At 48.4% G+C, this 27,811-nt stretch overlaps 2 protein-coding genes across 2 annotated transcripts; both read right to left on the bottom strand.

The window, feature by feature from the left end:
• On the bottom strand, positions 1 to 23,861 carry LOC147119431 (uncharacterized). The gene is made up of 4 exons (XM_085984092.1): positions 23,847 to 23,861; positions 23,316 to 23,720; positions 805 to 1,443; positions 1 to 90 (listed from the first exon to the last, which is right to left on the bottom strand). The coding sequence occupies exons 1-4, from the start codon at positions 23,859 to 23,861 to the stop codon at positions 1 to 3; spliced, it is 1,149 nt and encodes a 382-aa protein (XP_085840218.1).
• Positions 23,862 to 24,819: 958 nt separating this feature from the next.
• Positions 24,820 to 26,770, bottom strand: LOC147119430 (uncharacterized). The gene has a single exon (XM_085985047.1). It carries the CDS (start codon positions 25,661 to 25,663, stop codon positions 24,989 to 24,991), a length of 675 nt encoding a protein of 224 aa, XP_085841173.1. The 5' UTR covers positions 25,664 to 26,770; the 3' UTR covers positions 24,820 to 24,988.
• Between the last annotated feature and the right edge of the window lie 1,041 nt (positions 26,771 to 27,811).

The raw sequence follows: 27,811 nt of genomic DNA, 5'->3' as shown, positions 1-27,811 counted from the left end.
CTAATCCCGGATATAGAGGGGAGAGCTGTGTTTAAATGAAAGAGTCTCCTTGGAGATTCTCTGAGTGAAGGACCCAGTCAGCTTGAAACACTGAAAGTGAAAAATCAGTTAGAAATTTCCAGTTCGCAGTTTTTGACCAATATCGACTCCCACAGGGATGGGGAATTCTAGAATAAGGCAGGAACCGCTCAGGATTTAAAATTTAGTTAAAATGAATTCGAGTGACTCTGACATTTGGATCTTGCTTTATTTTGTCCACTTGAGCAGTTGTATAACATAATTCCTCCTGTGAATGTAGAGCTGGATTATTGGGTCGTGATCTGCATCCTTGTTTGTATTTTGTTAAATCCATTTCCTGAGTGGATTTAAATTTAAAACCAGGTCTGCAGGCATGATGCTCTATTCACATGTCAAAGGTGAGAGAGATGCTGTGGGGGACACACTTAGTCCAGTAGCTGAAAGTGATTAACAGACTGGGTTTTGTGTTCAGTGATGCCAGACGTCTTAGCGATACCTTCCCTGGATACTAAGGCTAGGAGAGGCACTCTGGAAGGTTTGGGAAGCTGGGAATTGTCCATGAGAGTAACCGAAAGTATGAGAACTAAAATAACCTAGAGTTAGAAAAGAGAAAAGGCCCAAAAATGGAGCAGTCAGTAACACGACATCAAATAGTCTCCTCTTATCTTGGAGACATCAAATACTCAACACACTGTGTATTTGAAGCAAAGCTGATTTATTGGACAGATATCCAGAATGTTAATAATCCTGTAACTGGGCTGGAGTTTAACATCAGCAGAAACAAACCTCAATCATCAGAAGATTAACAGCAGCAATAACAGCAGAATCCAACCCCTGCAGGCATTTGTGAACTCGCTGGTGTCTCAGCAGGTTGGATGAACAAGTGAATCCTTTCCCACACACGGAGCAGGTGAATGGACTCTCTCCAGTGTGAACTCGCTGGTGTTTCAGCAGGCTGGCCGACTGAGTGAATCCCTTTCTACACACGGGGCAGGTGAATGGCTTCTCCCCAATGTGAACAACTTGGTGCATCAGCAAGTTGGATGACTGAGTAAATCCTTTTCTACACACTGAGCATGTGAACGGCCTCTCCCCAGTGTGAGCGCATTGATGGGTCACCAGCTGCTTTGTGCTTTTAAAGCTCTTCCCACAGTCAGAACATTCAAAAGGTCTATCATCAGTGTGAACTTGCTGGTGTGTCAACAGAGTGGATGAGCGAGTGAAACTCTTCTCACACACGGAGCAGGTGAATGGCCTCTCCCCAGTGTGAACTCGCTGGTGTGTCAGAAGGTTGAACGATTTAGTGAATCCCTTCCCACACGTGGAGCAGGTGAACGGTCTCTCTGCAGTGTGACTGCGCCGATGAGTTTCCAGCTGGGATGGGGAAATGAATCCCTTCCCACAGTCCCCACATTTCCACGGTTTCTCCGTGGTGTGGGTGTCATTGTGTCTCTCCAGGTTGGATGATCAGTTGAAGCCTCATCCACACACAGAACACATGTACGGTTTCTCCCCGCTGTGAATGGTGTGATGTTTTTTCAGGCTGTGTAACTGGTTAAAGCTCTTTCCACAGTCAGTGCACTGGAACACTCTCACTCGGGTGTGCGTGTCTCGCTGCTTTTCCAGTCACACTGAGCTTTGAAATTTTTTCCCACAGGCAGGACGGAACAAACATTTCTCCTTCCACATTCAAAGGCCGATGACATTCAGGTCCTGATGAATTGAGTATCTGTCAGATCTTGATGTGATGTTTGGTTTGAGTTTCCTGTCTGTAAATCCTCCCCTTCAAATACCCTGTAAAAAGAGTTTACAAAAGTCATCACTGTAAGTAGGATAGAAATTCAGAACAGTCAATTCTAGTTTCTATGGAACATTCTTTCCTCCCTTGTTCCCCCAAAGCTGTAAATCCCCGTCCCACACACTCTCCCTCCTCACTGTGCTGAAATCCAAACCCATCGCACCATCTCAAACATTTCATTCCTCCACTCCCAGTTTCCCCCTCCCTCTACTCTGGTTGGGTTCAGTTCTACACCCGCTGTGTGCAGAGTGAGAATAAAATCAATTAGTCAATGATTGTCTCTCCTGGTCACTGGGACCCTGAAGCCCCACCCACTCCCTGTTCCTGTACCAATATGGCTATGCATGTGGCCTGCTGCACGTGGAACCAGTCTGTCTTTCCTCCACCAAGATGGCAGCGCATAACCCAGGCCTGTCACCGAGAAAAAGCCTCACCACTGCCGTCCGGTGGAACACAGACCGGGCCGCGGGACCTCACTTGAGCCAGAGACCGTTCTCTACCTTTATAAATGCCGCTGCGTGGCCTACCCGCAGTTTATTAATCTCCTGACCCCACTCCCGCCGACCTGCAGCTCCGCCTGGCAACCACACAGAGCCTGTCCCACGCCAGCGCGCTGAGCTCCTGACATCCTCCCCAGAAAACCTGAAAGAGGAATCTGGATTGTCCCCGTCACTCATTCTTAAAAGGACAGCACCCTGTGTCTGGGCAGCTGCCGTTAAAGGCACAGACACAGCTTCACCCTTCTCTATTATAAATAAAAACAGGAAATACTCAGCAGGTCAGGCAGCATCTGTGGAGAGAGAATCAGCGTTAATAGATAGATCTTCCCTAACCAACTTCTTAGATTTATTTTGAAAGAGGTGACATCCCAAATTAAATGGGGCATATCCCAAATTAAATGGTGTCGTGTACCTGGACATCCAAAAGGCCTTTGATAAAGTATTGCATGAGAGACTTCTTTACAACCTAAGGTCAGTAGGTTTCAAGGTGAACATAAGAAATAAGAGCAGGAGTAGGCCATACGGCCCCTCGAGCATGCGCCGCCATTCAATAAGATCAAACTTGGATACATTACACTCGGTCCCTTCATCTAGGTCATTACTATAGATTGTAAATAGCTGAGGTCCCAACACTGATCCTTGCGGCACCCCACTATTTATAGACTGCCAACCTGAAAAAGATCCGTTTATCCCTACTCTCTGTTTTCTGCCTATTAACCAATCCTCTATCCATGCTACTATATTACCCCCAGCCCCATGATCCCTAATCTTGTGTAATAACCTTTTATGTGGCACCTTATCAAATGCATTTTGGAAATCCAAATATACTACATCCACTGGTTCCCCTTTATCTACTCTGCTAGTTACATCTTCAAAAAACTCTAATAAATTTGTCAAACACGATTTCCCTTTCATAAAACCATGTTGACTCTGCCTAATCATGTTATGATTTTCTAATTGCCCTGATACCACTTCCTTAACAATGGATTCCAGCATTTTCCCAACGACTGATATCAGGCTAACTGGCCTGTAGTTCCCTGCTTTTTCTCTCCCTTCTTTCTTGAGTAGTAGTATTACATTTGCAACCTTCCAATCCACTGGGACCATTCTAGAATCTAGGGAATTTATGAAAATCAAAACCAATGCATCCACTATCTCTTCAGCCACCTCTTTCAGAACCCTAGGATGTAGGCCATCAGGTCCAAGGGATTTGTCAGCTTTTAGTCCCATTAGTTTCTCTAGTACTTTTTCCTCTACTTATATTAATTATGTTAAGTTCCTCATCCTCATTAGACCCTTGGTTCCCCACCATTTTTGGTAAGCTTTTTGTGTCTTTTACTGTGCAGACAGATATAAAATATTTGTTTAATGTTTCTGCCATTTCCTTGCATATTGATTGATTACTGTCGAGGTGAAGCTAGGTTGCAAAGGGAGGATACTGAGTGGGTTACCCCAGGGGTCCATGCTGGTAATCCCTCCTGGTCTTGGTCTACAAAGGTGACCTGGAATCATCTATCTATATATATAAAGGAGTCGATCTGTCTGTCCTTCTGTCTGTCCTTCTGTCTGTCTGTCCTCGGGTGTGCGTCTGTCCGGCTATGCGCTCAAAAGTTACAGAGCGTACCTACGCGTGCGTTACTTCAAAAGAAAGCTTACCATTCCAAAACGGTCATAAGCGTATTTACGTTTCGGCCGGACGAAAATTGTGCCCGCGCTATCCGAAAAACCTTCAACATTCCGCTCATTATCCACTCATTACCATAGAGTGACATTGAGGTCGACCAATCGTACGGTCGACCAACCCGATGGTCGACCAATCAATGCGTGGCGGGGGCGGGTTCGTCACATGTGCAGCCGGGCCCTCCTAGAGTCGAGTGACAGGACGATTGACCAATCCTATGCTTCGGTGACATGACGATCGACCAATCAGTGCGTGTGTGGGCGGGCCTTATCGTTCTGAACTGAGGTGAGTGGCCGCCATCTTTATTCTCACCTTCTGTCTGTTTATTTGTTAGGAGCGATTTTTTTTCTTTTTTTTTAATGTGTAAAACGTAAAAACACAATGTCTAAAACGTTAAAACACAATGAAGAAGGTGTCCCATCTTCTTAACAGCCGTTTAAAAAAAAATCACTTTTGGTGTTTTCAGCAAGAATGCGTGTTCCTTCTCCGTGGCAGCTTTAAAAAAGAAAAAAAAATTCTGTTGGTTTCACAGACTGCGCGTTCCTTCTCCGTGGCAGCTTTTTAAAAACATTAAAAAAACTTTCAAGATGGCCTCCCATCTTCTTAACACCCGTTTTTGAAAAAAAATTTTTTTGCTCTTTCGCTGACCCCCTCAAAACACTCCTCCCCTCCTCCCACTCTCCCTCCTCCTCCTTCTCACTCTCTCCCCCCTTCTCACTCTCTCCCCCCTTCTCTCTCTCTCTCTCCCCCTGGCGCCCCCCCTCCCTCCCTCGCCCCCCCTCTCCCTCGCCCCCCTCTCCCTCGCCCCCCCCTCGCCCTCTCCCTCGCCCCCTCTCCCTCACCCCCCTCCCTCGTGCCCCCCTCTCCCTTGCCCCCCTCCCTCACCCCCCCTCCCTCGCCCCCCCTCTCCCTCGCCCCCCCTCCCTCGCCCCCCTCTCCCTCGCCCCCCCTCTCCCTCGCGCCCCTCTCCATCGCCCCCCTCTCCCTCGCCCCCCCCCGCCCCCCCCTCCCCCCCCTCCCTCACCCCCCTCTCTCCCTCGCCCCCCCCTCTCTCCCTCGCCCCCCCCTCTCTCCCTCGCCCCCCCTCTCCCTCGCCCCCCCTCTCCCTCGCCCCCCCTCCCTCGCCCCCCCTCTCTCCCTCGCCCCCCTCTCTCCCTCGCCCCCCTCTCCCTCGCTCCCCCCTCTCTCCCTCACTCTCTTCCCCCCCTCTCTCCCTCGCTCTCTTCCCCCCTCTCTCCCTCGCTCTCTTCCCCCCACAGTCGCTCGCTCTCTTCCCCCCCACAGTCGCTCGCTCTCTTACCCCCCCCCACAGTCGCTCGCTCTCTTTCCCCCCCACACAGTCGCTCGCTCTCTTTCCGCCCCCCCCCAGTCGCTCTCTCTCTCTCTTCCAACAACATGTCCTCGAAAAAGCCTCGGCACCGCCGGGCACTCCAGCTAGTCTATATATATAAACGGATACTTCTTTCTGTCTGTCTGTCTGTCTGTCTGTCCTTCTGTCTGTCTGTCTGGCTATGCACTCTAAAGTTATAGAGCGTACCTACACGTGTGTCACATCAAAAGAAAGCTTACGATTCCAGAACGGTCATAAGCGTATTTACTTTTTGGTCGGACAAAAATTGTTCACACATTATACAAAAAACCTTCAAAATTCCACTCATTAGCATTGACTGACGTCAAGGTCGACCAATCCTGTGCCGTGATGATTGACCAATCCTACAGTTCAGTCACCTGATGGTTGACCAATCGGTGTGTGTGTGGGCGGGACTAATCATTTTCATCTCAGGGATCTGTCAGCCATTATACAGCAGCCAGGGCAGCTCAAACCTTTCGTAATCCAGGTCAGTTTCTTTTTTTCAAAAAATTAAGATTTACCAAAAATGTTTTATAAGTACTTTAACTTTCATCTTTGAAGGTATTAAAAGCTACAAATGTTTAGGTTAAAAAACAGTGCAAAACGGGCCTAGGCTTCTCCAACTGCCGACAGCCCAAATCCAGTCCCAGGTTTCTGGTCCACACATCCACCAGGCCCAAAAAAGCCCTGGAAACTGCTGACAACCCAAATCCAGTCCCAGGCTCCTAGCCCACACATCAACCAGCCCCAAAAAAGCCCTCGCAACGCAGAGCTCCCCTGCTAGTAATCTATCTATATATATAAATAAAGCGGTATGTCTCTCTGTCTCTCTGTCTGTCCGGCTATACAATCAAAAGTTATAGAGCATACCTACACATATGTTATATCAAAAGAAAGCTTATCATTAAGGGGCTCTCATAGGCATATTTACGTTTTGGTCAGACAAAAATTGTGCCAACGGTATCCAAAAAACATTCAAAATTCCACTTATTAGCATCGAGTGACATGAAGGTTGACCAATCGTACAGTCGAGCGACCCGACGGTCGACCAATCGCTGCGTCATGGGGGCGGGTTCATTACGTGTGCGGGCGGGCCATCCTAGAGTTGAGTGACGTGACGATTGACCAATCCTACAGTTCAGTGATCTTAAGGTTGACCAATCGGTGTGTGTGTGGGCGGGCCTAATCCTTCTGAGTGGAGGTGAGTGGCCGCCATCTTGATTCCAAACTCTTCGTTTCTTTTTCCCACTTTCTGCGTGTTTCTTTTCAAATCTAGATTTCCAGCAAAAAAAAAAGTTGCTTTTAAAACACAAATTGTTTTAAAAAAAAGTTAATTAATTTGTAAATCTTTTCTCTAACCTCTATAATTTTCCTACCTTTCACCGTTTTTGTAGGCCTCGAAGCCTGAGCGTCTGTTGTCCAGCCACGCCCGAGCTAGGCACCGCCCCACCCACTGGGCCCGCCCCGCGATCGGCACCATATTGGTAAAGGCTGGCGGCGCGGGACTGGGCCGAGCGTAGCCATCGCAACCATTTTGGTAAAGGCTGGCGGGGCGGGAGGGAGCCTAGCGGGAGGTGAGTTGCGGTCACTGCGGGGCTCGGGCTCAGCTGATCGGGCACTCATCAGGGGCCGGCCCGCAACACATCGACCGGAGAAGCGGTGGCTCTCTCTCTCCTTCCCCCCCGCGGCCCGAGAGCCCGACCCAAAGTCAGCAGGTGAGCGGCTGCGGTGGTCCGTGCGGGAGCTGCCGCACACAAAACTTCCCCACAGCGTCAACAGCCCCGCCCCAGAGCCCGACCCAAAGCCACCAGGTGAGTGGCCGTGGCGGTCCATAGCGCCCCACTCTCTCTCTCTCTCTCTCACACACTCCCAGTCAGCACCAACCAGATCGCTCGCCGCCATCTTTGATCATGGCAGCACTTCAATGTGGGGAAACAACAGCGCCATATTTGATCCTGGTGGCACGACAATTTCCTCATGACACCATCTTTGATCATGGCGGCACTTCAATGTGGGCCCGAACAGCGCCATCTTTGCTCATGGCGTCACTTCAATGTGGGCCCGAACAACGCCATCTTTAGTCTGGGCTGCCCAGGTTTCTTCCTCCTTCCCTCACTCTCTCATTCCCTCTGTCTCTGTATCTCCCTCTCTCTCTCTCTGTCTCTCTCTCTCCCTCTCTCTCTTTCTCTCTCTCTTCCCCCCAGTCTCTCCCTCTCCCCCCAGTCTCTCTCGTTCTCTCTCCCCCCGTCTCTCTCTCTCTCTCCCCCCCGTCCCTCTCTCTTCCCACCAGTCGCTCTCTCTCTTCCCCCAGTTGCTCTCTCTCTTCCCCCCAGTCGCTCTCTCTCTTCCCCCCAGTCGCGCTCTCTCTTCCCCCCAGTCGCTCTCTCTCTTCCCCCCAGCCGCTTTCTCTCTTCCCCCCAGTCGCTCTCTCTCTTCCCCCCAGTCGCTCTCTCTCTTCCCCCCAGTCGCTCTCTCTCTTCCCCCCAGTCGCGCTCTCTCTCTCTTCCAACAACAACATGCCCTCAAAAAACCCTCGGCACCACCGGGCACTCTAGCTAGTCTATATATATAAATGAGTCTGTGTCTGTCTGTCTGTGTGTATGCGTGCGGTAAACTCAAAAGTACTAGAGCGTACCTACACATATGTTATATCAAAGGAAAGCTTATGATTAGGGGAGTGTCATAGGCATCTTTAGTTTTTGGTCAGACAAAAATTGTTCTGACAGTATACAAATAACGGACAAAATCCACTCATTTTAACAAAGCTTCTTCGGCGTGACTGACGAGTGGATGTAACAATCGACGGGCCGCATTAGCGTTGAGTGACATGATGGTTGACCAATCCTACGGGGGAACCGCAGTATGATGCGTCACGGGGAGCATTTCATGGCGTGTGTGGGCGGGGCCTAAGCCTGCGGCCTGCCGTGAGTGCGGGACCAGGGAAAGAGATACAGAGACAGAGAGAACCGCACGGCCCGAGAGCCCAAGAGACAGCGAATGGGGGTTGCAGTGGTGGCAGGCCGGAGCTGGAGCTGAGCTGAGCTGTGAGTCGGGCAGGGCCTGAGGCGCTAAACTGCGCACAGGGGCTCCGGGTCACCGCGGCCGGGCTCTGAGTCCAACCCCTTCCCCGGGGTGTCTTCCTCTCTTCTCTATCTCCTTCCCTCACACTCTCCTTCCCTCTCTCTCTCTCTCCTTCCCTCTCTCTCTCTCTCTCCTTCCCTCTCTGCACGGGGGCTCCAGGTCATCGCGGCCGGGCTCTGAGTCCAACCCCTTTCCCGGGGTGTCTTTCTCTCTTCTCTATCTCCTTCCCTTACTCTCTCCTTCCCTCTCTCTCTCTTTCTCCTTCCCCCTCTCTCTCTCCTTCCCTCTCTCTCTCCTTCCCTCTCTCTCTCTCCTTCCTTCTCTCTCTCTCCTTCCCCCTCTCTCTCTCTTTTTATCTCTCTCTCTGCTTCCCTCTCTCTTTCTCCTTCCCTCTCTCCTTCCCCCTCTCTCTCTCTCTTTCCCTCTCTCTCTTTCCCACTCTCTCTCTCTCTTTCCCTCTCTCTCTCTCCACTCTCCCCTTCCCTCTCTCCTTCTCTCTCTCTCCTCCCCCCTCTCTCTCTCTCCTTCCCCCCTCTCTCTCTCTCCTTCCCCCCTCTCTCTCTCTCCTCCCCCCTTCTCTCTCTCCTTCCCCCTCTCTCTCTCTCCTTCCCCCTCTCTCTCTCTCTCTCCTTCCCCCTCTCTCTCTCTCTCTCCTTCCCCCTCTCTCTCTCTCTCCTTCCCCCTCTCTCTCCTTCCCCCTCTCTCTCTCCTTCCCCCTCCCTCTCTCTCTCCTTCCCTCTCTCTCTCTCCTTCCCTCTCTTTCTCTCTCTCTCCTTCCCTCTCTCTCTCCTTCCCTCTCTCTCTCCTTCCTTCTCTCTCTCTCCCCTTCTCCCTCTCTCTCTCTCCTTCCCCCCTCTCTCTCTCTTCTTCCCCTCTCTCTCCTTCCCCCTCTCTCTCCTTCCCCTCTCTCTCTCCATCCCCCCCTCTCTCTCTCTCCTTCCCCCTCTCTCTCTCTCCTTCCCCCTCCCTGTCTCTCCTTCCCCCTCCCTCTCTCTCTCTCCTTCCCGCTCTCTCTCCTTCCCCCTCTCTCTCTCTCCTTCGCCCTCTCTCTCTCCTTCCCCCTCTCTCTCTCTCCTTCCCCCTTGCTCTCTCTCCATCCCCCTCCCTCTCTCTCTCCTTCCCCCTCTCTCTCTCTCTCCTTCCCCCTCTCTCTCTCTCCTTCCCCCTCTCTCTCTCCTTCCCCCTCTCTCTCTCTCTTTCCCCCTCTCTCTCCTTCCCCCTCTCTCTCTCTCCTTCCCTCTCTCACTCTCCTTCCCCCTCTCTCTCTCCTTCCCCCTCTCTTTTTTTCTCTCTCTCTCGCTCTTTCTCTCTCTCTCTCCTTCCCTCTCTCTCTCTCCTTCCCTCCCCCTCTCTCTCTCACCTTCCCCCCTCTCTCCTTCCCCCTCTCTCCTTCCCTCTCTCTCTCTCCCCCCTCTCTCTCTCTCCTTCCCCCTCTCTCTCTCTCCTTCCCTCTTGCTCTCTCTCCTTCCCCCTCTCTCTCTCTCTCTCCTTCCCCTCTCTCTCTCTCTCCTTCCCCCTCTCTCTCTCTCTGTCCCCCTCCCTCTCTCTCCTTCCTCTCCCTCTCTCTCCTTCCCCCTCTCTCTCTCCTTTCCCCTCTCTCTCTCCTTCCCCCCTCTCTCTCCTTCCCCCTCTCTCTCTCTCCTTCCCCCTCTCTCTCTCCTTCCCCCTCTCTCTCTCCTTCCCCCTCTCTCTTCTTCCCTCTCTCTCTCTCTTTCCCTCTCTCTCTCCCCTCTCTCTCTCTCTCTCCCTCCCCTGCCCTCTCTCCTTCTCTCTCTCCTTCCCCCTCTCTCGCTCCTTCCCCCTCTCTCTCTCCTTCCCCCTCTCTTCTTCCCCCCTCTCTCTCCTTCCCTCTCTCTCTCTCTCCTTCCCCCCTCTCTCTCTCCTTCCCCCCTCTTTCTCTCCTTCCCTCTCTCTCTCTCCTTCCCCCCTCTCTCTCTCCTTCCCTCCCCCTCTCTCTCTCTCCTTTCCCCCCTCTCTCTCTCCTTCCCCCTCTCTCTCCTTCCCTCTCTCTCTCTCTCTCCTTCCCCCTCTCTCTCTCTCCTTCCCCCTCTCTCTCTCCTTCCCCCTCTTTCTCTCCTTCCCTCTTGCTCTCTCTCCTTCCCCCTCTCTCTCTCTCCTTCCCCCTCTCTCTCCTTCCCTCTCTCTCTCTCCTTCCCCCTCTCTCTCTCCTTCCCCCTCTCTCTCTCCTTCCCCCCTCTTTCTCTCCTTCCCTCTTGCTCTCTTTCCTTCCCCCTCTCTCTCTCTCTCCTTCCCCCTCTCTCTCTCCTTCTCCCCTCTCTCTCTCCTTCCCCCTCCCTCTCTCTCCTTCCCCCTCTCTCTCTCCTTCCCCCTCTCTCTCTCCTTCCCCCCTCTCTCTCTCTCCTTTGCCCTCCCTCGCTCTCTCCTTCCCCCCCTCTCTCTCCTTCCCCCTCTCTCCTTCCCCCTCTCTCTCTCTTTCCCTCTCTCTCTCTCTTTCCCTCTCTCTCTCTTTCCCTCTCTCTCTCTCCTCTCTTTCTCTCTCTCCCTCCCCTCTCTCTCCTTCCCCCCTCTCTCTCTCTCCTTCCCCCCCTCTCTCTCTCTCTCCTTCCCCCTCTCTCTCTCTCTCATTAATGTCAATGATAACATTGCAAAATTATAATTCTGCTTGCTACCTCCAAATTCACATACAAGGAAAACTGTAAAACCTGGAGTATATGGCTACTGGCGATCCCCATTAACAAGAAACGAAGTTAAAGAACCACCTCCTGGGTGCTTAGCAAGAGTTCTTCAATCCCAACAGTTTTATAAACAGTTTTATAAACATGGCAGAGGGATCCTCAGTTTCCTCGGCAACGCCGGGTACTCCAGCTAGTCATAATATAAAACAGTTACATTTGGAGATGACACCAAGCTCGGAAAGAATGTGAATTCAGAGGAGGCAACTAGGATCTTACAAAGGGAGCTTTCAAAGAATGACCATTGGCAACTGAAATTCAATATACAAAAAGGCAAGATACTGCTTATTAGGGAAAAATAGAAATGGGTGGGATAAAACTTGTCAAGTGGGAAGTTGAGACAAACCTTAGGGTGTTAGATGAGTCACCACTCATCATTCCTAAAAGGTGTGGCTCATCAATAAACAAAGGACATAGCATGCTGGATCATATTGTCAAATCAGTTCAAATCCTAGAGCTAACGCCGAAGCTGCCCTGGTCACATTGCACTTGGTATGCTGCATATAGTCCTGGTCACCGTGATATTATGGGAGCCATCCAGGTCTTACTGGTAATCCAGAAGAAAGCAACAAACCCTGATCCATGGTGTTAGAGGGAAGAGTTATGATGTACAACTTGATCAGCAAGTCCTCTTCTTCAACCCCAAGAAGACAGGTCTTAGAAGCAACATTAATAGAGGAATATAAATACTTACCTGGATAGAAAAAATAAATCTGGAACAATACTTTCAGATATGTCTGGGCAGCAGGACATGAGGGCACAGGGTTCATGGGTGTGAAGAGTAAATTTAGGATAGACGGCAGGAAATCTTTCTTTACTCAGAGGGTGATCAACAGCTGAAATGGGTTGCCAGCAGGGTGGTTTATGCCAGGACACTGGAGTAATTAAGAAACAGATGCTGTAATGGAAAGATGGTACAGTTGGTATTCTAGAAGGAGATTAAATGGGCTGAAGGGCCATCTTCATCCAAACCTATCCTGTAATCTTGTACAAACAAATTTTAGAATATTGCACCAGGAATTGAAAAAGATAAACTACTGTTTGCTTTAGATGCCAATAAGTCAGGCATCTTCTTAAAGCTGCTAATAGCCAGCATGTACCATCTGTCTAAATATAAGAACATTATAGCAAATGATTTTATGGCTTTCACAGGAAAAAAATGGATGAATTGCAGAATTCAGCCTCGAAAACTCTGGTAACATTCGCAGAATCCCATGTAGTAAAAATAGAATTTGCCTTGTTCGGTTGCCAGTAGTCAGTGGTCCTGTGGGTGTTCACTCCTCCTTCTAGCAACATTACATTTGGTTATTAGTCTCCCATAGGGCCACGATATCTGTAGCCAAAATTCCCATGTCGTCACATCATTGCCAGTCACTCTCACAGCTTGCTGTTTGAAATCCTCATAACCTCGGGTTTAGTTTCCAGCCACTTTACCAGGCTGTTTATGTTGTGTCAGTGAACATGAAGGGCTGTATTTGGTGTTTTTAACTTTTGGTGTTAACATGATCATTGAACTTCTTTATGCACCTGTTCCCATTAAAAAAAGCAAGTGTGACTTTATGCACAAAATATGGTGCAGCATCACTGATTAAATTATCTGCATTGCTTTGTGGAGGAAGGGTTCCTTCCTGTCATTGTATGTCCCAAATGAGCAGCGAGGTTATGCTAAAATTGTATAAAACACCAGTTAGGACACAGCTAGAGTACTGAGTACAGTTCTGGTCACCAGATTACACGGAGATGTGATTGCACTAGAGAGGGTACAGAGGAGATTCACCAGGATGTTGCCAGGACTGGAGAATTTTAGCTATGAGGAAAGATTGGATAGGCTGGGGTTGTTTTCTTTGGAACGGAGGAGGCTGAAGGGAGACTTAATTGAAGTGTTTAAAATTATGAGGGGTCTAGATAGGGTGGATAGGAAGGGCCTATTCCCCTTAGCAGAGAGCTCAACAACCAGGGAGTGGGAGGAATCGACCAACATCCACTATAAGCCCACTGACTCCCACAGCTACCTGGAATACACTTCATAGAAACATAGAAGATAGGAGCAGGAGTAGGCCATTCGGCCCTTCGAGCCTGCTCCGCCATTCAATGAGATCATGGCTGATCATCCAATTTCAGTACCCTGGCCCTGCCTTCTCCCCATATCCCTTGATCCCTTTAGCCTTAAGAAATATATCCAACTCCTTCTTGAATATATTTAATGAACTGGCCTCCACCGCCCTCTGTGGCAGAGAGTTCCACAGGTTCACCACTCTCTGGGTGAAGAAATTCCTCCTCATTTCAGTCCTAAATGGCTTACCCCTTATCCTTAGACTATGACGCCTGGTTCTGGACTCCCCGGCCATCAGAAACATCCTTCCTGCATCTAGTCTGTCCAGACCTGATAGAATTTTATAGGTTTCGATGAGATCCCCTCTCAATCTTCTAAACTCCAGTGAGTATAACCCCAATCGACACAATCTCTCCTCATACGTCATTCCTGCCATCCCAGGTATCAGCCTGGTGAAATTTCGCTGCACTCCCTCCATGGCAAGAACGTCCTTCCTCAGGTAAGGTGACCAAAACTGCACACAATACTCAAGGTGCAGTCTCACCAAGGCCCTGTACAACTGCAGCAAGACATCCTTGTTCCTGTACTCGAACCCTCTTGCTACGAAGGCCAACATACCATTTGCCTTCTTAACCGCCTGCTGCACCTGCATGCTTACCTTCAGCGACTGGTGCACAATAACACCCAGGTCTCTTTGCACTTCCCCTTCTCTCAATCTATTGCCATTCAAATAATAATCTGCCTTCCTGTTTTTGCCACCAAAGTGGATAACCTCACATTTATCCACATTATAGTGCATTTGCCATGTTTCTGCCCAATCACCCAACCTGTCCAAATCGTACTGGAGTTTCACGACATCCTCCTCACAGCTTACCCTCCCACCCAGCTTTGTGTCGTCTGCAAATTTGGAGATATTACATCCAATTCCCTCGTCCAGATCATTAATATATATTGTGAACAGCTGGGGTCCTAGGACCGATCCTTGCGGTACCCGACTAGTCACTGCCTGCCACTCGGAAAATGATCCGTTTATTCCAACTCTTTGCTTTCTGTCCACCAACCAGTTCTCTATCCAAGTCAATACCTTGCCCCCAATCCCATGTGCCTTAATTTTGCACGCTAATCTCTTATGTGGGACCTTATCGAAAGCCTTCTGAAAGTCCAAATACACCACATCCACTGGTTCTCCCTTCTCTATTTTCCTCCCACCCCGCTTCCTGTAAGGACTCTATTCCATTCTCCCAGTTTCTCCATCTCCGCCGCATCTGTTCTGATGATGCCACCTTCCATACTAGTGCTTCCAGTATGTCTTCCTTTTTCCTCAACCGAGGAATCCCCTCTACCGTGGTTGACATGGCCCTCGACCGTGTCTGTTCCATTTCCTGCACTTCTGCTCTCACCCTCTTCCCCTCCCTCCCAGAATCACGATAGGGTTCCCCTTGTCCTCACCTTTCACCCCACCAGCCTGCACATTCAAAGGATCATCCTCCGCCATTTCTGCCACCTCCAACGTGATCCTACCACCAAACACATCTTCCTCTCCACCCCCTTTCAGCATTCCGAAGGGACCGCTCCCTCCGCGACACTCTGGTCCACTGCTCAATCATCCCCAACACCCCTTCGCCCGGCACCTTCCCATGCAAGCGCAGGAGATGCAACACCTGCCCTTTTACCTCCTCCCTTCCCCCATTCCAGAGCCCCAAACACCCCTTCCAGGTGAAACAGCGATTTACTTGTACTTCTTGCAATTTAGTATATTGTATTCGCTGCTCACGATGCGGTCTCCTGTACATTGGGGAGACCAAACGCAGATTGGGTGACCGCTTTGGGGAACACCTCCGTTCAGTCCACAAGCGTGACCCCGAGCTTCCGGTCACCTGTCACTTTAATTCACCGCTCCACTCCCACTCTGACCTCACCGTCCTTGGCCTCTTACACTGTTCCAGTGAAGCTCAACGTAAGCTCGAGGAACAGCACCTCATCTTTCTATCAGGCACTTTACAGCCTTCCGGACTCAACATCAAGTTCAACAGTTTCAGACTACAGGTTGAACATCCCGAATCCGGCAACCACGGGACTGAGGCCGAGCTGGTTTTGGGGTTTTTCCGGACTTCGGAACGTGTTTCTGATGTCCGAAGTCAGGAAATATTGCAACCTGAGCTCGGGCGTTTCCGGACTTCGGACATCAGAAACACGTTCCGAATCCGGAAATGTCTGGGCCCGGCTGGCGGCGGAAACAGGGTGTCCGGATTCCGGAACATTTTACAGATTCTGGATGACCCTGCCACCAATCGTCCCGGAGTCTGGATTCCGGATTCTGGATTTTGGGTGCTCAACCTGTATAACCTCGGCCCCTGTGTTTCTTTGCTTTTTAAAAATATTTTTCTCCTTTTCCCACATGGTAGCTGTTAAGAATGATGCCATCATCATTCACACCTCATCTAGAGTCATCTTTTGTTTCTTTACTTGTCCCATTACCTCTCCTTTTGCCTTGCACCATCATCCCTTTTGTCAGTCGATCTCTCCTGCCCTCCATCCCATCACAAACCTTCCCTTTGTTCTTTTCTCCCCTTCTCCCTACCCCTGCTTAAAAATCTCTCTTCTCCAACCTTTTTCAGTTCCGACAAAGGGTCTCCGACTCGAAACGTTAACTCTGTTTCTCTCTCCTCGATGCTGCCTGACCTGTTGTTATTTCAGCTTTCCAGCATCCGCAGTATTTTGCTATTGCATTAGTCTTAATATCTCGCCTACATCCATTACAATTTTTGAAATGTTAGATTTTGAAATTGGGAGCTGTTAATGATTTCTGTTTTTCACATAACTATATAGTGATGTGATCAGTCAAAGCAAATTAAAAGATGCTGCTATTTACTGAACACAACTGAATAATTCTACAAGGATGCTATCGCAGTCTTCCTCAGTATTAACTACACCCTCCAATTTCGTGGCATCTGCAAATTTTGAAATTGTACTTCTGATTCCCAAGTCCAAATCATTCATGTAAATGATGAACAACAGTGGTCCCAGCACTGATCCCTGTGGAACACCACTTCCCAGCTTCCGCCCATCTGAGTAAATACCTTTAACTCATCCCGTTACTATAACTGGACTTGTCTCCATTCCCGTGCCGAGGGGATTGCTGTACCAGACGGGAGGGGCAACATTTGGGGACTCTCGATTCTCCACCAATTCCCATTCCCCTTCTTTCTGGTGGATAATGGAGGTGCCACTGTGTGTAATGTGCAAGTCAGTAAGAATGGTCAGTGAGGATTAATCAGCAATTTCTAATTGGAGATGTTAATCAGCGGAACCTTTGAGACACTGAATTGTAGATTTTGTACCAAAGATCAATTTAGAATTGAAGTAAAAGCTCATAATTTTATTGTAAAATAATTCAGGGACTCTCATTAAGGGGAAAGATCAGACAGCGGTTCTTAAACAAACACTGCAGCCCCGACAAGTCAATCAGCTATATATCCAGAATATTAAACTCCAGCCCAGTTATAGGGTTATTAATATCAGCAGAAACAAACCTCAACTGTCAGAATGAACATAAAAACATAGAAAAATAGGAGCAGGAGTAGGCCATACGGCCCCTCGGGCCTGCTCCGCCAGTCAATAGGATCATGGCTGATCTGAACCTAGACTCACGTCCACTTCCCTGCCCTCTCCCCGTAACCCCTAATTCCCTTATCTGCTAGGAAACTATCTCCTTTTTAAATTTATTTAATGTTGCAGCTTCCACAGCTCTCAAAGGTAGCAAATTCCATAGATTTACTACCCTCTGAGTGAAGAAGTTTCTCCTCATCTCAGTTTTGAAAGAGCAGCCCCTTATTCTAAGATTATGTCCCCTAGTTCTAGTCTCACCCATCATTGGAAACATCCTCCCCGCATCCACCCGATCAAGCCCCCTCACAATCTTATATGTTTCGATAAGATCGCCTCTCATTCTTCTGAACTCCAATGAGTAGAGGCCCAACCTACTCAACCTTTCCTCATACGTCAACCCCCTCATCTCCGGAATCAACCGAGTGAATCTTCTCTGAACCGCCTCGAGAGCAAGTATATCTTTTCCTAAATATGGAAACCAAAACTGCACACAGTATTCCAGGTGTGGCCTCACCAATACCCTGTATAACTGCAGCAAGACTTCCCTGTTTTTATACTCCATCCCCCTTGCAATAAAAGCCAAGATTCCATTGGCCTTCCTGATCACCTGCTGCACCTGCATACTAACTTTTTTGTGTTTCATGCACCTGGACCCCCAGATCCCTTTGTACTGTAGCACATTGCAGTTTCTCTCCATTTAGATAATAACTTGCTCTTTGATTTTTTCTGCCAAAGTGCATAACCTCACACTTTCCAATATTATATTCCATCTGCCAATTCTCTGCCCACTCACTTAGCCTGTCTATGTGCTTTTGCAGGTTTCTTATGTCCTCCTCACTCACTGCTTTCCCTCCCATCTTTGTATCATTGGCAAACTTGGATATGTTGCACTCGGTCCCTTCCTCCAAATCGTTAATATAGATTGTAAAGAGTTGGGGTCCCAGCACTGACCCCTGCGGAACACCACTACTTACTGATTGCCAGCCGGAAAACGAACCATTTATCCCAACTCTGTTTTCTGTTAGATATCCAATCATCCACCCATGCCAGTATATTACCCCCAATCCCGTGATTTTTTATCTTGATCAGTAATCTTTTGTGAGGAACCTTGTCCAATGCCTTTTGGAAGTCCAAATACACTACATCCACTGGTTCCCCTTTATCCACCCTGTACGTTACATCCTCAAAGAATTCGAGCAAATTTGTCAAACATGACTTCCCCTTCATAAAACCATGCTGACTCTGTCCTATTAAATTATGCTTATCCAAATGCTCTGTTACTGTTTCCTTAATAATGGACTCCAACATTTTGCCAACCACAGATGTTAGGCTAACTGGTCTATAGTTTCCAGCTTTTTGTCTACTTCCCTTCTTAAATAAGGGTGTTACATTAGCAGTTTTCCAATCTGCCGGGACCTTTCCTGAGTCCAGGGAGTTTTGGAAAATAATCACCAATGCATCCACAATCCCTACCGCCACTTCTCTCAAGACCCTAGGATGTAGGCCATCAGGTCCGGGGGATTTATCCGCCTTAAGTCCCATTATTTTACCGAGTACCATCTCCTTAGTGATTTTAATCGTGTTTAGCTCCTCCCCCCCCCCCCATTGCCCCCTGTTTGTCCAGTGTTGGGATATTTTTAGTGTCCTCCACTGTAAAGACTGATACAAAATATTTCTTCAGCGTCTTTGCCATCTCCATGTTCCCCACCACTAGTTTCCCGGTCTCATCCTCCAAGGTACCAACGTTCACTTTAGCCACCCTTTTTCTTTTTATATAGCTGTAGAAACTCTTGCTATCTGTTTTTATATTTTTTGCTAATTTACTTTCATAATCTATCTTCCCTTTCTTAATTAATCTTTTAGTTATTGTATGCTGGCTTTTAAATGCTTCCCAATCTTCTATCCTCCCACTAGATTTGGTTACTTTATATGCCCTTGTTTTCAGTTGGATACTATCCTTTATTACTTTACTTAGCCATGGATGGCTGTCTTTTCTTTTACTCCCCTTTTTCCTCAGTGGAATATTACACACACAGAAATCACACACAGAAACCCCACAGTGCAGATAGAGGCCATTTCAGCCCATCGAGCCTGCACCGACACATATCCCACCCGATCCCCGTAACCCCTACACCAACACATATCCCACCCTATCCCCGTAACCCCACGTATTTAATCCCCCTAACACTAAGGGTCAATTTATCATAGCCAATCAACCTAACCCGCACATCTTTGGACTGTGGGAGGGAACCGGAGCACCCGGAGGAAACCCACGCAAACACGGGGAGAATGTGCAAACTCCACACAGACAGTCGCCCGAGGCCGGATTCGAACCCGGGTCCCTGGCGCTGTGAGGCAACAGTGCTAACCACTATGCCACCGTGCTGCACGAATATATTTATCTTGAAAGATGTGAAATATCTCCTTGAATGTAGACCACTGCTCTTGTACCGTCTTACACTTTAATCTGTTTTCCCAGTCCACTTTAGTCAATTCTACTCTCATACCTTCAAAATCTCCTTTATTTAAGCTCAGTACGCTGGTTTGAGATCCAACTCTCACCCTCAAACTGAATTTGGAATTCAACCATATTATGGTCACTCATTCCAAGGGGATCCTTTACTAGGACATTTTTTATTAATCCTGTCTCATTACACAGGACCAGATCTAAGATTGCCTGCCCCCTGGTTGGTTCAGTTACATACTGCTCAAGGAACCCATCCCTAATACACTCTATGAACTCTTCCTTAAGGCTGCCATGCCCAATTTGATTAGCCCAGTCAATATGAAAGTTAAAATCCCCCATGATTATAGCTGTTCCCTTATTACAAGCCCCATTTCCTGATTTATACTCTGGCCAACAGAGTTGCAACTGTTAGGAGGCCTATAGACTACACCCACTAGTGACTTTTTCCCCTTATTATTCCTTATCTCCACCCAAACTGTTTCACTATCCTGATCCTTTGACCCAATATCATTTCTGACTATTGCAGTGATTCCATCCTTGATTAACATAGCAACCCCACCTCCCTTTCCTTCCTGTCTGTCCTTCCTAATTGTCAAATACCCTTGTATGTTTAGTTCCCAGTCATGATCATCTTGCAGCCATGTTTCCGTAATGGCCACCAGATCATACCCATGTGTAGTTATTTGTACCGACAACTGTTCTATTTTGTTACAAATGCTGCGTGCATTCAGATAAAGAACTTTCAAATATGTTTTCTGACAATTTATTCCTGCTTTTACCCCTTTTACTACTTTACTATTATACATTCTGTCCCTTCCTGATACGCTCTGGTTTTTAATTCCCCCACTGCTACCTTGCTCTATTGCCTTCTCCGCTGTCATTTATATTTTTTGCTCTCTTAAAACCTCCCCCCCACTAATTAGTTTAAAGCCCTCTCTACAGCCCTAGTTATTCGATTCGCCAGGATTCTAGTCCCAGCACTGGCCAAGTGAAGTCCGTCCCAGCGGAACAGCTCTCTCCTGTCCCAGTACTGATGCCAGTGTCCCAAGAAGCAAAACCCATTTCTCCCACACCAGTCTTTGAGCCGCGCATTTAACTCTCTAATTTTATTTACCCTAGCCAAATTTGCACGTGGCTCAGGCAGTAATCCAGAGATTTATTACCCTTGTGGTTCTGCTTTTTAATTTGGCCCCTAGCTGCTCAAACTCCCTCAGCAGAACCTCTTTCCTTGTCCTATCTATGTTGTCGGTACCAACATGGACCAGGACAACTGGATCCTCCCCCTCCCACTCCAAGTTTCTCTCCAGCCCAGAGGAGATGTCCTTAACCCTGGCACCAGGCAGGCAACACAGCCTTCGGGACTCTCGCTCTCAGCTGCAAAGAACCCTATCTATCCCCCTAACGATACTATCCCCTACCACTACAACATTTCTTTTAATGCCCCCCACTTGAATGGCCCCCTGCTCCACGGTGCTGTGGCCGGGTTGCTCATCCTCCCCGCAGTCCCCGTTCCCATCCTCACAGGGAGTAAGAGCCTCAAACCTGTTGGACAAGAGCAAAGGCTGCGGCTCCTCCATCACTACCTCCTGGATCCCCGTACCTGCCTCACTTCTAGTCACACCATCCTGTCCCTGGCCACGGACTACATCTGAATTAATTACTCTAATTGGTGTGACTACCTCCTGAAACACAGAGTCCAGGTAACTCTCCCCCTCCCTGATGTGTCGCAGTGTTTGAAGCTCGGATTCCAGCTCATCAACACGGAGCCGGAATTCCTCGAGCAGCCAGCACTTACTGCAAATGTGATCACCGTGAGCATCAATGGTGTCCACCAGCTCCCACATATTGCAGCAGCAACACATCACCTGCTCTCCCATTCTATGTAATTAATTAAATGTATTAATATTATTTTTAAATACCCTCTGCCCCGATTTTAGATGATGAATATCACACCTTAGAAACTATAAACCACAGAGTTTAAGTTTAAAAAGAGTGAAATACTCACCAACCAATCACTTACCTGCTTTCTGGTGACGTCAGACTTCAATTATTTTTTACCTCTCTCCTTCCCTTTGAGTTCCGAGTTCGGAGATTAGTAAGCCTTACCTGGTCTCTGGAGCCTTTTATAGCCCCGCTCTGCCGCTCGAGTTTCCCGCCGACGCTCTGAGGCCTTACCTGGGCTCTGGGGCCTTTTATAGCCCCGCCTTCGAGCCTGCTCTGCCATTCAATATGATCATGGCTGATCCTCTATCTCAATAACATATTCCCGTTCTCTCCCCATACCCCTTGATGCCTTTTGTGGCTAGAAATCTATCTATCTCCTTCTTAAATATATTCAGTGACTTGGCCTCCACAGCCTTCTGTGATAGAGAATTCCACAGGTTCACCACCCTCTGAGTGAAGAAATTTCTCCTCATCTCAGTCCTAAATGTCCTACCCCGTATCCTGAGACTGTGACCCCTCGTTGTAGACCCTCCAGCCAGAGGAAACATCCTCCCTGCATCCAGTCTGTCTAGCCCTGTCAGAATTTTATGTTTCAATGAGATCCCCTCTCATTCTTCTAAACTCTAGTAAATACAAGCCTAGTTGACCCAATCTCTCCTCATACGACAGTCCTGCCATCCCAGGAATCAGTCTGGTGAACCTTCGCTGCACTCCCTCTGAGACAAGTATATCCTTTCTTAGGTAAGGACACCAAAACTGCACACAGTACTCCAGGTGTGGTCTCACCAAGGCCCTGTATAACTGTAGTAAGACATCCTTGCTCCTGTACTTAATCCTCTTGCAATGAAGGCCAACATACCATTTGACTTCCTAACTGCTTGCTGCACCTGCATGTTTGCTTTCAGTGACTGGTGTTCAAGGACACCCGGGTCCCTCTGTACATCAACATTTCCCAATCTATCACCATTTAAATAATACTCTGCCTTTCTGTTTTTTCTAACGAAGTGGATAACTTCACATTTATCCACATTATACTGCATCTGCCATGTATTTGCCCACTCACTCAACTTGTCTAAATTGCCTTGATGCCTCTTTGCATCCTCCTCACAACTCACAATCCCATCTAGTTTCGTGTCGTCAGCAAACTTGGAAATATTACATTTGGTTCCCTCATCCAAATCATTGATATATATTGTGAGTAGCTGGGGCCCAAGCACTGATCCCTGCGGTATCCCACTAGTCACCGCCTGCCACCCCGAAAAAGACCCATTTATTCCTACTCTCTGTTTCCTGTCTGTTAACCAATTTTCAATCCATGCCAGTATATTACCCCCAATCCCATGTGCTTTAATTTTGCACACTAACCTCTTATGTGGGACTTTATCAAAGGCCTTCTGAAAATCCAAATACACCACATCCACTGGTTCTCCCTTATCTATTCTACCAGTTACATCCTCAAAAAACTCCAGTAGGTTTGTCAAACATGATTTCCCTTTCATAAATCCAGGTTGACTCTGTCTAATCCCACTGATATTTTCTAAGTGTCCTGTTATCACATCCTTTATAATCGAGTCTAGCATTTTAGGCTATAGTCTGTAGTTCCCTGTTTTCTCACTCCCTCCTTTTTTAAATAGTGGGATTACATTTGCCACCCTCCAATCTGCAGGAACTGTTCCATAATCTATAGAATTTTGGAAGATGACAACCAATGCATCCACTATTTCCATGGCTACCTCTTTTAGTACTCTGGGGTGCGGATTATCAGGCCCTGAGGATTTATCGGCTTTCAGTCTCATTAATTTCTCCAGCACTATTTTTTTACTAGTACTAATTTCCTTTAATTTCTCCTTCTCACTAGACCCTTGGTTCCCTAGCATTTCTGGGAAGTTATTTGTGTCCTCTTCTGTGAAGACAGAACCAAAGTATTTGTTTAATTGCTCCGCCATTTCCTTGTTCCCCATTATAAATTCTCCCGTTTCTGACTGTAAGGGACCTATATTTGTCTTCACTAATTTTTTTTTTACATACTTGTAACATGGTCCAGTCCTGGATGTGATTAACAGCAGAACTTGCTGGTGTTTCAGCAGGTTGGATGAACAATTAAATCCCTTCTCACACACGGAGCAGGTGAACGGCCTCTCCCCAGTATGAATTCGCTGGTGTGTCAGCAGGGTCGATGATCGAGTGAATCCCTTCCCACACACGGAGCAGGTGAACGGCCTCTCCCCAGTGTGACTGCGCTGATTTTTCAGCTCAGAAGGGTAATTGACTCCCTTCCCACACTCGGAGCAGGTGAACGGTCTCTCCCCCGTGTGACTGCGTCGATGAATTTCCAGCTTGGATGGGTAATTGAATCCCTTCCCACAGTCCCCACATTTCCACGGTTTCTCCATGGTGCGGGTGTCCTCGTGTCTCTCCAGGTTGGACGATCTGTTGAAGCCTCGTCCACATGCAGAACACGTGTACAGTTTCTCCCCGCTGCGAATGTTGCGATGTTTTTTCAGGCTGTGACCACCCTCATTTTCCTAATATAATTGTAATAAAAATTGTGCGGATTTTGATAATCCTTACAAGTTACTTTTCATACTCCTTTTTTGTAGCTCTTGCTATCTGTTTTGTCACCCTTTGTTCTTTGTATCTCTCCCATTCACTAGGATTTGTGCCATTTATTGCATTTCTGTGTTCTTTTTCTTTTAGATTTATGTTGTCCCTTCTCTCTTTAGTCGTCCATGGCTGGGTTTTTTGGCAAATAGAGCTCTTGCCCCTCGGGTTCTGTATCACTGTAAATTCCTTTTTGGAACATCTCCTACTGATCTTCTGTCAATTTGCCCATTAACAGATTTTCCCAGTTTGCTGTGGGCAGTCTCTGTCTCATCCTGTTGAAGTTGCCCTGAACTAACACTAGAATCTTAGTACAGGAAACTTTGTGCTATCCGGCACTGACGGGACCGAGCTGCTGCCGTTCCCTCAAAACTGCCATACACTCCAGAGCTAATGTTGAAACATACGGAGATTTTCATCTCCGTATCAATCAACAAACCCTGTTGCTTAGCAACAGCCTCTAAACAGTCGGCAAGCATCTCTGTAGCGTCTCTAGCTGAAGCTGTTGCTTAGCTACAGACGTTGCAGAGCTTGACTGTTCAAAAAAAGCAAAGAAAAGAAACGAAAAGAATAAAAAACGGCTCCTGATTTTTGCCGGTGGCTCGAGCTTGCCGGACGGTTCGCCCCCGGATAACAGAAAGTTTCCTGTAGCTGTTTCGCATTTCTCCCTTTCAAACATAATGTGGAACTTGATCATGTTATGATCGCTGTTAGATAAATGTTCACGCACCATGAGGCTGTTGACTAAATCTGGCCCATTACTATATCTAATATGGCCTGCCCCCTTGTTGGTTCTAGAACATATTGTTGCAGAAAATCATCCTGAACACACGCGAGAAATTCGGCCGAGAAGATGATAGAGACCAAAATGCCGTTTGCCCCTCTCAGTGTGGCCCTGAAGGACTTTGTCCAGGCTGAAGTTCTGTTCCCGCCGTACGATCCTCCCCCAGATTGTCCTTTCTGATTTTCAACCAGGTGATGCTAAACACACTGGTGGGAAAGACAAAAATCTACAACAATGTGTTTAAAACAAAACTGATTTATTTCACATATACATCTAGAATATTAAACTCCAGCCCAGTTATAGCGGTTATTAACATCCACAGAAACAAACCCCAACTGTCAGAATGAACATGGTTCAGTCCTGGATGTAATTAACAGCAGCAATAACAGCAGAATCCAACCCCTGCAATCATTTGTGAACTCGCTGGTGTGCCAGCAGGTTGGATGACTGAGTGAATCCCTTCCCACACACGGAGCAGGTGAATGGCCGCTCCCCAGTGTGAAGTCGCTGGTGTGTCAGCAGGCTGGAGTGCTGAGTGTATCCCTTTCCACACAGGGAGCAGATGAACGGCCTCTCCCCAGTGTGAACTCGTTGATGTCTCAGCAGGTTGCCTACCAGAGTGAATCCCTTCTCACATACGGAGCAAGTGAACGGCCTCTCCCCAGTGTGAACTCGGCGGTGTATCAAAAGGTCGGACGACTGGGTGAATCCCTTCCCACACATGGAGCAGGTGAACGGCCTCTCCCCAGTGTGAACTCGCTGGTGTCTCACCAGCTCTGCAGAACTTTTAAAGCTGTCCCCACAGTCAGAGCATTTAAAAGGTCTCTCCCCAGTGTGAATGAGCTGGTGTGTTCGGAGCGGGGATGAGTGAGTGAATCCCTTCCCACACACAGAGCAGCTGAACGGTCTCGCCCCAGTGTGAACTCGCTGGTGTGTCAGCAAGTGGGATGACTGAGTGAATCCCTTCCCACATACAGAGCAGGTAAATGGCCTCTCCCCAGTGTGACTGCGTCGATGAGTTTCCAGCTGATATGGGTAATTGAATCCCTTCTCACAGTCCCCACATTTCCACGGTTTCTCCATGATGTGGATGTCCTTGTGTCTCTCCAGTTTGGACAATCAGTTGAAGCCTCGTCCACACACAGAACACATGTACAGTTTCTCCCCGCTGCGAATGTTGCGATGTTTTTTCAGGCTGTGTAGCTGGTTAAAGCTCTTTCCACAGTCAGTGCGCTGGAACACTCTCACTCGGGTGTGTGTGTCTCGGTGCTTTTCCAGTCACACTGATGTTTGAAATCTTTTCCCACAGACAGAACAGACAAACATTTCTCCTTCCACATTCAAAGGCCGATGTTATTCGGGTCCTGATGAATGGGGTGACTGTCAGATCTTGATGTGATGTTTGGTTTGAGTTTGCGGTGTGTAAATGCTGCCCTTCTCACAGCCTGTAAAAGGAGTTTACAAAAGCCATCACTGAGAGTGCAGGATAGAAATTGACAAGATTCTCTCCTCCTGGTTCCTGGCCAAGGGGGCCGCGCATGCACCCTGCTGCCCCCCTGAGCCTCTCAAGATGGCGGCCGTTAACCCGGACCTGTCACCGGGAGAAAGCCCCGCAGCTGCCGCCCTGCTCGGGGCAAACGCCCGGCCCGGAGGCTCTTGTTCGGGGCCTGAGGCCCACCCCGGGTGTGTGTGAATCGGATAATGTTGAGTGTTTTAATAATGGGGCCTGGGGCCGCACTCGGGGTGTGAGCAGCCCGCGTCCTCCCGGGGTTCATTAACCCACATCCCAGAAACAAATAAAAATAATCCTGCCCTGCCCAAGATGGCGGCCCGTGACCCCGCCCTGCCCAAGATGGCGGCCCGTGAACCCGCTGACCCGGGCGGCCGGGCCTGTCCCCGCGGGGTAAACACGGGGCCTGTGGGCTCTTATTCGGGTCCTGAGGCCTATACCGGGTGTTTGTGAAGCTTCCCAGCCCAGCCGCGGCTCCAATTCCTCCTTCTGTCCCCGGGAGAAAGCCTCACAGCCGCCGCCCCGCAGCTGGATGAAGCCCGGCCCCGGGGGCTGTTATTCGGCTCTGAGGCCGCAACCCCTTTATTATAAAGCCGGCCTTGTGGTTTATTCTCCCACCCCCTCTCTCCTACCGCGTCCGCTCTGTCCCGACCGCCATCTTCCTCCAAACAGCCCAGGAACCCGGCTCTACTGCGCCTGCGCACCGGGCCCCCGTCACTCAGATAGGGCGTATTGTCAACCGCGCGGCATTCTGGGTGCCCACTGCCGCCATTGAGGAAGTGAAGAAATTCCTGGTAATTGATTTTTTTTTTACGCGGATCATCGGCCTGTCCTCTAAATAATACAATGGGTCTTGGGTGAATGGAGCGGTTGAGGAACAGAAAAGGCGCATTTGGACCAGGAAAACATTTTTTTATTTCTTTCATGGGATGTGGCTGTCGCTGGCAAGGCCAACTTTTATAGGCCATCCCTAATTGGCCTTGAGAAGGTGGTGGTGAGCCGCCTTCTTGAACCGCTGCAGTCCCTCTGGTGCTGTTAGGGAGAGAGTTCCAGGATTTTGACCCAGCGACGATGAAAGAACAGCGATATACTGCCAAGTCAGAATCCTGTGTGAGTTGGAGGGAATGATGTTCCCATGCGCCTGCTGCCCTTGTCCTTCGAGGTGGAAGAGGTCATGGGTTATATATTAAAAAATAACATGGCCGTTGACCTCTGCACCCCCGTTGACATCACAATCACTATTGAGACTGGGAACTTTAGGGATCAGTGATAGACGTGAGGACTGTGGCTAGAGGGATACAGTCAGGGGTTGGGGTTAGGGATTATGTTAATGATTCGGGTTAGGATCTTACACTTAGGCTACCAAGGCTAGGAGAGGCTCTCTGAAAGATATGGGGAGCTGGGACTTGTCCATGAGGGTAACCAAATTTATGAGAACTTAAAAATTCTAGAGTAAGACAGGAGAAAAGGCCCAAAAATGGAACAATCGGTAGCAGGAAATCCATTAGTCTCCTCTTCTCATGGAAAAACCAAGGAATTGACACACTGTTTAAAACAAAGCTGATTTATTTGGCATATATATTCAGAAGCAACATCACAAACAGATTATCTGGTTATTATCACATTGCTGTTTGTGGGAGCTTGCTGTGCCCAAATTGGCTGTAACATTTCCTACATTACAACAGTAACTACACTTCAAAAAAAGTATTTCATTGGCTGTA

The sequence above is a fragment of the Somniosus microcephalus genome, chromosome 4 (assembly GCF_052327205.1).
Source record: "Somniosus microcephalus isolate GS21.2 chromosome 4, FLI_Smic_1.0, whole genome shotgun sequence".
Taxonomy (NCBI): Eukaryota; Metazoa; Chordata; class Chondrichthyes; order Squaliformes; family Somniosidae; genus Somniosus; species Somniosus microcephalus.
The sequence above is the reverse complement of the archived record's forward strand: the minus strand, read 5'-3'. Positions and strand labels throughout refer to the sequence as shown.